This window comes from Podarcis gaigeae, assembly GCF_964106915.1.
Source record: "Podarcis gaigeae genome assembly, chromosome: 6".
Lineage (NCBI taxonomy): Eukaryota > Metazoa > Chordata > Lepidosauria > Squamata > Lacertidae > Podarcis > Podarcis gaigeae.
The window spans coordinates 60,826,231-60,837,544 of record NC_139682.1 but is presented as its reverse complement, the minus strand read 5'-3'; the positions used below and the strand labels follow the sequence as shown (position 1 = coordinate 60,837,544).

At 43.5% G+C, this 11,314-nt stretch overlaps 1 protein-coding gene across 17 annotated transcripts in view; it reads left to right on the top strand.

Annotated features, from left to right (window-relative positions):
* Positions 1 to 9,332: 9,332 nt before the first annotated feature.
* Positions 9,333 to 11,314, top strand: part of DOCK7 (dedicator of cytokinesis 7) — a 107,348-nt gene continuing 105,366 nt past the window's right edge. For 4 of the 17 annotated variants that reach the window (XM_083742815.1, XM_083742811.1, XM_083742808.1 and 1 more), the window contains exon 1: positions 9,586 to 10,206. In XM_083742815.1, coding sequence (XP_083598941.1) covers positions 10,169 to 10,206 — 38 coding nt within the window. In that variant the 5' untranslated portion in view covers positions 9,586 to 10,168. Of the gene's footprint in view, positions 10,207 to 11,314 lie in introns of all 17 variants that reach the window. The other 13 variants (XM_083742801.1, XM_083742814.1, XM_083742812.1 and 10 more) reach the window with 6 other exon arrangements.

Below are 11,314 nucleotides of genomic sequence, written 5' to 3'. Positions count from 1 at the left end.
TATGCAGGGCTTTTTTTCCAGTTCCGGCACCTCTCAGGTGGGCACCATTGCCATTCTAAGAGAATGAGGGAGGCATTCATGGTGAGTTCCAGCACCTCTTTTTCTAGAAAAATAGCTCTGTACAAATGTATGTATAAATATGTACCGTATGTACAGTATGTAGAAATAGATAAAACATAACCTCTAATCAACTCTAAGGTGTATTTCATACACACACATACATTAAAAACCATTATAATGTATAAATTACTTTTAAAATAATAAAATAAAAGTAAAATATCAGAAATTTGTAAGATACTGTATAACAAAAATTAACTGTCTAAAACTGTGCCCCTCAAAGGTCAGTACTGCACCCTCTGAAGTCTGTGCCCTAGATGGCTGCCTAGCTGGCCTAATGGTAACACTGGCCCTGAGACCCACACAGAAAGGTTTGCTTTTCTTATAGCTGTCCTACATCTACACTGACCCAAGTAGCCTTGGACACAGGCACAATTTGGACTTGATACTATTTAGCAGATATAACTAGTCGCCAGCAGATGGCCCTCTTAATGTAAGGTCCTAGGTGGATAATTTGCATAATGTAGATCCTCCCAAGCAATGGAAAGCCTGTTTTATTTAAAGTTTCTGTGAGAGAAAGGTAAGTTACAGAAAGCAAAACAGGCGTGTGTATACTAGTAGTTCATGGGCCTTCATCTGAGTCGGAAGCCACTGCCAGGCCATGATGTAAGGTGGATCTCAAGCAGCACTACCACCATACAAATGTATGGTAAAGGGGGGGAAATCAAGAAGTGGGCCTCCAGATCAAGAAATGTGTTAAAAGTGGGTCAGTAAAAGTTTAAAACCAATGTACTAATTGAAAGATAAAACCAAATAAAAGCCACATTTGCCTGTATTATTTTAAAAACCTAAGTCAGGCATGGTACCCACATAATTATAATTTCAATTTGGCCAGGTTTCACACTTCACAATAATATGATTGCCTTACTACAGTATGCACTGTATTTTAACTATAATTCTTCTAATGGTATCATCATCCAAAATTTTATTATACCTTTGCATTATGTGTATCTTATTTAAAGATACACTTGTGCTTGCTCACTGCTTTTAAGCTAAAATAGCTACCTTTGGAATTTCTTTCTCATTTCCACTTAACATAGGGAGACTTCCATTGCAGAACTGGCTTTTTCTTTGTTTTGATTATAGAACACTTTTGTGTTTTGAAACTGAAACTCACAATTTTGGAAAGAGGTAAATATCCTGCAAATGCAAAGTCAGGTTGTTTTGTGGCCAATTACAGTCACTGCACAGTCATTTACTTTGTAACCATTGGTTTAAAAGTTAACATAAATAACTATATACTTTGTAACAATTCCTCCTTTCCAAAAATAACATCACTCATGACAATTAAATAGCCAAAAAAACCCACCTTGACTGAAGACCTTCAAATTGCAGGATAGAAATGTAACGATAACCGTAATTGGTCCACTACTGAAATACCAAGGCCAAATAAATGCTGGAGTAGCTCATCATCAGACCAAGATTTGTGATAAAAGAAGTAACTGAATTATAAGGAAAGTGAATGATTAAGGAAAGTGTTAACTTGCAAGTTTTTTAAGAGCTATATTCTTACTGTGAAGAGTCAAAGTCTTTAAAGTCAGCATGCTTGTGACCTTCATTCTCAGGTAAGTTTGTCATGTGGCCCCCAAATGATTATTGATGATGAAGTGTGAGACCGAAAAGGGTTCTTCACCCCAGGTTAAGACATATAGTACATATAAACTAATGCAGTAAACATTTAAAATGCAAAAAGAACAAATTCACGTATGTAATTGTGTTATTTGGAACTCTATTAAAAAGGATAAATTCTTCCACTGAAATAGGGTCAGTGGCCCATTCAGTGATTGCACTTATTTAATGTTACTTGTTGACATATATTCATTTCTATTCACAGTGCTGCACTTAGTGCTATCTGCATCTAAATGCAGTCATTTTCGCCTTCCTTTTACAACAGAACTTTTTGATGAGTGTCTGATTATGCAAACATTTTAAGAATTCACATAGATATTTTGCCATATCAGTATACAGCTACTACTTGCTTTCAGGTCGTTTTCGTCAGCTGAATAAATACTTGCATAATGTTTCACATCTATCTGCAGTCTAATTCTCCCTTTTAATTTGAAACTCAGTCTTTACTACAAAGCAGGGTGGGAAACATGGGTCCTCCATCTGTTGGACTGCAACTCTCATTCACCCTGACCATTAACCATACTGGCTGGGGCTGATGTGAGTTTGAGTCTAATAACTTCTGGACGGACAAAAGTTTCCCATTTCTCCCCTACAGTATTCACGGTTTTATAATTTGGCAGAGCCGGCCCATTCATGAGGCAAGGTGGGGCTGCCACCTCAAGCAGCAGGAACCACAGGGGCAGCAGATCCGGCTTCCAAGGAATGCATAACCTGCTGCTGTGGTGGTGGCAAGAGCTGTTGTGCGCTCCTTGGAGGCTGGATCTGCCATCTCAGCAGCTCTTTGCAAAGGCATCTCTGCAGCACCCTCTTGGCAAATAGAAGGAGCTGCTGGTCTCCTCTCTCCTTTGTTCCCAATGTAGATTTTCTTCCTGGTTGTGGAGGCGCCATTTTGTGGTTCGCCTCAGGTGCCAAAATGTATTGGGCTGGTCCTATAACTAGATGTCCTAGCAGTGCTCCCTGTATTTAATAAGCATCTACATGCATGCACCTGCATACACATGCACAAAGAAATACACACACCTTGATATTAAATTCTGTCTCTCCCAAAGCGTAGATCATTAGCTGCAAGCCATTTCCTCAATTTCCAGATAGTGACAGATATAATAAACGTTCATATTAACAACTAACCTCATAGGAAGCTAATGGCTAGAAGTCAATTGTTTAGAAGCTTCCTGTACATGAGGAAATGGGAAAACAAAAGGAGCAATACTAAGGCACAGTTTTGTCTAGAATTCTGTGGAGCCAAATAGGAAGTTCCATGGAAGCCAATGAAGCTCTTACTTCAGAAAAGTTCTATAAAGCAGTATTGAAAGAAAGAAAGAAATAGCATTCGTGTATACTATACATGTACATTCCCTTGATCCTCTCTCCCTCTCCATTGAGGAGGATGAATTCTCCCACCCACCCAGAGGGGTGCCTGGCATCTTCTTCATTATATAGTTTTCCATCAAATGGAGAATATGCATTTTTCTCCTGGGCTTTGCCAACTGAGATATGTAGTTTTCTAATCCACCCTATTTGTGCGACTTTAGACTCCCATCTCCCATCAGCCTCAGTCTGTATGGCCAGTGCTCATGAATAATGGGAACTGGAGTCCAGCAACATCTGAAGGCCCACAGGTTTCCTGCCAGAGACACCACATAATATATAATATTTTTCCATCTATAGGGTGCCCCCATGTATAAGACCTGCCCCATTTTGGGGGATTAAATTTTAAGAAAATGAGGGGAGGTGGCCCAAAGTTGTTGAGCCTCTCTCCCCAGGCAGCTGTGGGCAGGAAACACTCCCTAGATCGTTTCCTGCATGCAGCAGCATTGGGGGAATTTGTGCTTCTGCCAGCCATCCCGTGGGCAGGAGTGCAACCTCCCCTGATGCCGCCGCATGTGGGAAACGACCCAGGGAGTGCCCGCCATGCACAGTGGCATCGGGGGAAGTTGCGTTCCTGCCTACCGGATGGCTGGCGGCGTGCAGCTTCTCCCTCCCATGCAGCTGTGGGCAGGGAACACCCTGGCAGCGCCCTGCTTCTCCCCCGCCATGCCACTACCTGTGTATTGGACAACCCCAGGTTTTTTACATGATTTTTGAGTAAAAAAAAACCTTGTCCAATACATGGAAAAATACAGTAGGTTCGTTGTCATATGCCTCCATTATGTAAATATTGTCTTTAAGAGGAAATGCAAGAGAGTACCTGAGTGATGCAGTGATAAAGTAAAAAGAGGAGACTGAGTGATACAGGGCCTACATGACAAATGCTCTAGTAGCAGCCTTTTCTGAGCAACGCAGAACAATAATTATTTAGGACTAATTAACTTGATGCTATAGTAGATAAGAATTCTGTAAATAATTAAACATATGCAGATAAGCAAGTTTTATAACGAAGAGAGTATGGTTAGAAAGCAGGTTGAATGTAGCTGGGGAATCACAGTGGGGCAAGTATGTGGGACTTTATGGCTCTCAGAAATGCTGCCTGTCAGCACTGGAGAGGCAAGATTTGTTGTTCATGCGATTTTTAGTGGATAGTGTTATTTGAAGCGTATGAGGAGCAGGGAGGCAACTCTGGCCCTTTTCATATACTAATTCAGTTTTTCCTTCACTTCCTTTGGTTAATGTTCCATGCACTGAAAAAAATTGAGTCAGACAGTCTGTGATATCTGTTGGTCTTCCTTACAAGGTCATGTATACATTTCTACTAGCCTCATCCATCTGTTATGATTTAAGTTCATTGGCACAGATGTAGTAGCTTGTTACTGAGCTGCAGCTATATTGGAAAATGTAACCTGAAACACTCCCCCCTTCCCATTTGCTTGTTGAGATTCAGTGAGGTGAAAGATTTTATTTAGCTTTTTACAGTAGTTGTAGAGAGAAGGTCCTCAATCTACATTGTGGAACACTGGGTAAACAAGTAGTAGTAGTAGTAGTATCAGCAGCAGCAGTAGTATAACTGGAGTTAGAATTTAAAAGGTATTCAAATTCTGTACTTTAGAGGCTGACATACACTTCTTTATGCTGTTTTCATCATGTATCGGATAAGAATGCTGAGACTATTTGTTACTGCCCATGATTCTCAGCATTTCTCTACATCGTAATTTCCAAAAATGATTTTTAGTGCTCGTAACATTTTTTTTTTGTAAAATAACAATAAAAGGTAGCTTTATCCTGAGACTTCTCTGTGCATTTTACCAATGCAGCATGTGCCAGGGTCATACTGTTATTAGATCCTCAACTCATGAATGTTACTCACCAACCTCAGGATTTATTGAGACATGTTGCATTTAAAACTGATATACACACTTGATTTTGCTTGTCTGGGGGTTCCAGGCCAAGAACAAAGGCAATGTTTCAATGTCACTCACCCACATAACAGGTTGAGCAAACCATCAGAAGTCTAGCAGGTAAGCAAGTGCAAACTGAAGACCAAGACATGCATCAGGTCTGGTAGGTCATTCTGTAGTTTTAAATTCGTGAAACAAGCAATTAGCCTGTCCAGGAAGTCAGGACAGAGTGAAGACAGACACACCATCAATGCAATGAATAAGGAATGAACATTCCCTGCCCTGGAAACAAATGCCTCAGCATGCAGCACATGGGTGTTCAAGCCACTTCCGTCAGACTTTACAATATCTATCTTCATCCTTAGAAACCAAGATCACAGATGGTAAAGCAAGATGGGGGACAAAAGCAACAGGGAAAGCGTTAGGCACTGCATAATTTATCCATTGAGGGGCATCAAAGGTAGCACTCCTGTGTAAATAACCTCTTGTGACTCCAAGTGCTCTCACAATCCCAGATGTAGGCATTGCTTGAGGTTACGCAGGTTAAGATACAGGATTTTTTGGACATGCTCAAAGTTACTCTTCACATTCTCAGGGCTAAGTCATAGCACTGAAAACCGACTGTGTGGCTATTAGGAAGGCCAGAATAGTTAGATGACTAGAAAAGGAAGCCAAGGCAATCTGCTTGTAAGTAAAGTAATAATGTGCAATTCCATTAAGCTGTCTTCTCCACAGAGGGTGAAAATGAATACATTTAGATTACAGTCTCAGAAGGCTAGAAATAGAAATAAGATGGTTTTTTTAAAAAGCAGAAAGAGTCAGGTTAATTAATAGTGCCTATTCTGGACACTTCCCGTATTACTATTAATAGTTTCCTTCTAGAAATGTAATTGTTCACCATGTGCTCAGCATGCAGTATTAAAATTATATTATGCCTGATACATTTTGTAATTTGATTTTAAAAACATAAAAAACAATTTACCAATTTCTTCTTCCTTAACTACTGTGATTGTTATATACTGCAAACATATGAATATGATACCAGCTACATTTACATACAAGTTGCAAGATTAGGCTGCAATTTTAAAACACAACTCACCTGAGTGAGTGTTGATTTCACAGCTACAGTGCAATTACATGCAGGTCTACTCAGAAGTAAGTCCCACTGGGTTCAGTGAGACCAACTCCCAGGTAAATGTGCCCTTAACAACAACAATTTATTGGTCACCTTCTAAACAACCGTCTCAAGGCAATTTACACTGAAGGTAATTAAAAGCTGTTAAAACTACATAAAGAATAAATACATTTAAACAAGCCTAAACTGTACAAAGTAGACCCTTGCAAAATGCCTATTTATCCAGCTGGGAAATCTGGTTGAAACAAAAATGTCTTCAATTGTTTCAGGAAAGTGCAGATATTGAGTGCCTATCATATCTTGACAGGAATACTGTTCCACAAAATAGCAGCAGCCACACTAAAAACCCTGCAACACAGGCTTCTGAGCTCTTCACTAGAGCGCTTCTGAGCTCTTCACTAGACAGTGTATAAAGCAAACTGGGCCTGAGTTGCATATATCTTATTCCTATTCATTGATTCATATAAAGGGATTCATATGTTTCAGATAAAGGGAGGAAAACAAGGACAGAAAAGAAAACAGGGAATGTTTCAGTGTGAGCATAGAAGTTTACATCTTGCCCACTACATCTTTGTTTAGTCTGCTTTTCCAAGATATAACATTTATTTTAAAATGTTAGCTCTCAGATATGGTGAGTTATGACCTGAACACCTTAAAATATATTATAACAAGACTTTGGCCAACATACCTATTTGGTTCAAATTTACTGGAAGAGGCTTTGTGTGAATCTGTTGTGCTAAATTCATGCTGATAGTGCTAGCTTCTGGAATTTGTCACTAACATAACACCTTAGTTGGATGTTACATTGGGCCTCAAATTCTGCACTGTAGTCTAAATCATCTGGCAGTCAATAGACTGAAAGCAGGGCTGTTGCAGACCTGGACTCAGAAGAGCTTGTTAGAAATGAGGACTGTGGATTATTAATTTTTGTACCCTATTATCACTTACACAAACAAGATGCTGACAGCATAATTTTGTTTCACTTTCCTAAGAAAAAAAAAGTTAGCCTTTTAAGTTTTAACGTGGGCCACGTTATTTAAAAGATCCCAGAGTGGGGACAGCACACTCATATATACATAGCAAAATATGACAAAATACTTGATAAGCACAACATTAATGAGTCACTACAGTGTTGCATGAAATAGCTGTTTTTTGTTTTATTGTTGGCAGCATTACAGTACTGAAATAATATGTGCTTCATACTAGCAAATAACGAAGGCAGCCCTGTTCCTAACTCCATATATTTTAGCAATTTTAATTTTCAGAGATTTATCCCCATGTGAAATACTGTGTGATTTAAAGGAATTATTCAGTGTGTGCTGTTAATACCAAGTCAAATCAAAGCAGGACTGAAACCCAGCAATCAAGACAGGATATGACAAAGCAGAGGGAATGAGATAAGCAACATTTCAAAGCAATTTATTAATGAAAACTGAGCACTGACATTTTAAATGTAAGATATTTCAATGTGAATATAAAATAATAATTAACAATTAATGAAAAAAAGTTTAAATTTGTTACCGGATCAAATATATAAACTAAGTAACACTGCAGAGACCTAGCGTTTATTATATGGACTTCATATAGGAATAACATTATGGAATAAACATCTGTTGTTTTCTGCAGATTGTAACCTTCTGTTTTACAATCAGAAGCACCTCTAGCTACCTTATACAAGCAGAACAAATCATACAAGTCACATATAGGAATACCAGTTTTGCAGTTGTTTGTCCAGATAATGTAAGATCAGGCAATAACCCTCTCTCTTGCGGTGACAAATTCCAGATACTCCTCAAAATTCAACACAAGGCACTTCTGCTGTTCTGTGAAGCTACTTGCCATCCTTTTAAACTGTAGGACCATTCTAAACTTCCAGGGATGTCCCGAGCCTTGTACGTGGCAGCCATGGGAGGTGGGCAGGACCTTTGTTGGGGGGGCAGAACTGACATGATTGGTCAGTTACTTAAGTATTTCTATTGTTTTACCTATTTATCTACTTGCACTGGCATGCTTTCCAACTGCTAGGTTGGCAGAAGGCTCTCCCCTTGGCTATGCCCATGCTGGCAGCTACTGAATTTCTGTGGTTTCAGTGGAGTGGGCTCTCTGACATTTCAGTTAATGCCAGTGATGCTGCCAGCCAGGGCAGAACTTTGGGACGCATGTACAGGGCCCCAACATAGCAGAATGAGCAGGGCAGGCCTGTACAGAGCTTGTCTGATGCCGAGGGTGGGAGCCTTGTTGGAATCAAGTGATAAACTCAAAAAAGTATCCAGTCCTTGGCAAGGTCCCCAGCTGGCTTGGCCCTCCAAGGTCCAGTGCAAGTGTACTCGCCTGTCTCCCCTTCTGCACAGCTGGAAGCAAGGGGTTTCCAAATGGCTGGCTTACCACACTGTAAAGTGTTACCAGAGAAGGACCCATAAAGAACATTAAGGCCAAATTCCCTAACTGTACCACTGATTTATGGACAGTAAATGTGATAATTCCTTTGCATTGATTTTGGGGACACAACAACCCCTACCATTTTCCTTTTTCTCCCTTATAGTGATGAAGACGAGCGTGTATTTGTTTGTCATATTTATGGTGGAAGATAAAGGCTGTTTCCCCCCCTTCAAATCACATAATTCTAAAATAAAATGACCCCAATCAGGTCTGGGTCTGATCAGTGCCTGCACCAGAAATTGCCTGGGAACGCAATGTACACCTCCTTGAGCTTCATAATGAAAAAAAGGCGGAATATAAATATATAACCCTAATAATAATAACTTCTCTGTTATCTAGGGCAGCTTTCTGGAGACAGCAAGGATGTGAAGACAGTTAATACCACGGTGGAATGAAGACAGCCCTTTCACTTTCTGTTCTACAGTAAAAGACTCCAGTCACTGAAGAGAGGCTGCAAAGGGGTAATGATAACCAAACACTTCACGTGGTCCTCAGCGATGGTAGGCTAAGCTTGAAAAGCATGAAAAGTCTGGCGAGGAAAGGGAGCTAGGCCGGGTTGGACTAGATGACCCTAGTGGTCCCTTCCAACTCTACCATTCCATGTAAGGAAGAGGCGGTGGGTGGTTTGGGAAAAGTCAGGAATAACAAGTAGAAGTTTATCATGTGGGGTCAACAGCAAAGCTACGAAGAAAGGGGAAGTGGCAGAGGGAACTGGGAAGGGTATTCCCCCCCCTCTATATTATGATTATGCAGCACTCGCCCTTATGACACAAAACCAAAGCCGCTTCCGAAAAGAGGCGCAGCTTAGAACGTGGCGAAAAACCAACCAACGAAACTTCAGTATTCCTGCTTGTTTTAAAGTTTCCAGCCTTAAAACCCCCAAACCTGAGATAGCTTGCAACTAGTAAAAATAACACCAGACACGCCAGGCACCAACCATTTCAGTTTTAATGACGGGCGGGAGCGACGGGGGGGGGGGGAGATGATGGGCTCCCCTCTCAATCCTCCTTCCACGTCTCCGCAGGTTCTTTTTGGACGCGGGTTCCCACAATCCCACAAACCTGGATCTCTTCCTCCCTCCGTTTTCCTCTTGGGCGGAGCAGGAGCCCGAAAGCCCGGCCAGGAATTCAAGAGGGAGGCTCCCAGCTTTGGGAAGTGGAATCACGGCTCTGCCCCCGCCCTTTGCCCCATCTCTTTCCCTGGAGCTGGGCGGAGGCGCGCCCTCCCTTCCCCTCGATGACTCGTCCCCTCCGCGAGGCGGGATGAGCCCGGATCCCAGCCCCTCCCCCGCCCGCGAGAGATTTGGGGGCGAGCGGGACCACCCCTCCTCAGCCTCTCCTCCTCCCGTTTGCCTTGGCCGGGCCATATATACGCGACGAGAGGCGCACTCTCCCTTTTCCCTTGGAAAGGGAGGCCTTGCGCCGTCGGGCGGGGACGCGCAACGCCGTGTGGCTGCGCGGCGCTCCTGAGTATTACGGCGCCCATTCCTGGCTCCTTTGACTTGTTCTCCAGCGGCGGCGGCGGCGGCGGCGAGGGAAGCTGGAAGCGCTTTTGCTTTTGTCGATCCTGAGCAGCCATGGCCGAGCGCCGCGCCTTCGCGCAGAAGATCAGCAGGTAAGGCGGGCGGCGCGACCAAGCTGTGGGCCCCGCGGGCTTTGCTGCCGGAGGAGCTGCAAGTTGGGTTCTGCCGGCGAAGCGCCAGGGGCCTAAGATGCCGCCTGGCTCCGCGCGCCTCTCCCCGAGGCAGCCTGCGGGTGGCCGGGTTGCGCTTGGGGGGGGGGGGAGGGCTCGCCCGGCGGGTGCTGCTGCTGCTGCTGCTGCTGCGCGCTCCGGGCTGGCCCTGGTCCTGCCAGGAGTCACACCCTCTCGGTCCTCGGGTGCCCCGCGTTGCCGGGGGCGGGGAGCATTGTGCGCTCGCGTGTTATCGCAAAGGGCGTTGCGCTCTCTGCGTGACCCCGATCTGCAGGCACCTTCTGTCTGCCGAGCACCCGGCGGGTGGGCGGGGCGCCTGGTGGGGTTTCTCCTCGATCTGGCAGAAAAAGCGAGCGAGGGTCGTCCCAGGGCTTTGCCATACTCTGGGTTCTGCGTCGGAGGGAGGTGGCTGCATTGTGTGATTGCGCCGTGCTTTGTGAGCTGCTTGCAAGTGCACGAGAGCAAACCCCAAGCATGCCGTTCGTTTATGCGCTGGCTTAAAATTGCCGTGCATGCATTGTCCTTTCCCCCCTCTTTATCCTTGTATTCGGTGAATCGTGTGCAGGCCCCTTTTGTCATGCATTGTTCTCCGGATTCGTGTAGCAGTCCTTATGCCTGTGAATTGTGTTTCTCACAGTGTGGTTCTAAGCTGCCTACTGTGCTGTGATCTGGTGAGGTGCGCCATGGCTTTGCCTTCAAGGTTGTGATGTATGTGCCTGATGCGTGCATTATACACAAAGGGGAATCTGGGATGGGTTCTTGGTCATGTGCAGAACACACAATGATGTTTTCTTGTCTGCTATACAGCATGGCAAGCATCATCATTCCACGGAATAAGGTGGAGAGCAGAACTCACGTCTGATGTTCAGGGGATGCAAAACCCTCTGAAATTCTTTGCTGTCTTTCAACTGTCAACCTGCCCCGGAATTGTAGTGTCCCTTTCCTTAAGTTCTTTCTTCACAGCAACTGGAAGGACTATAAACGTGTCAAGGTCCTGATTTCCTGCTAGCTTCCCTGCAAGATGGTTAAG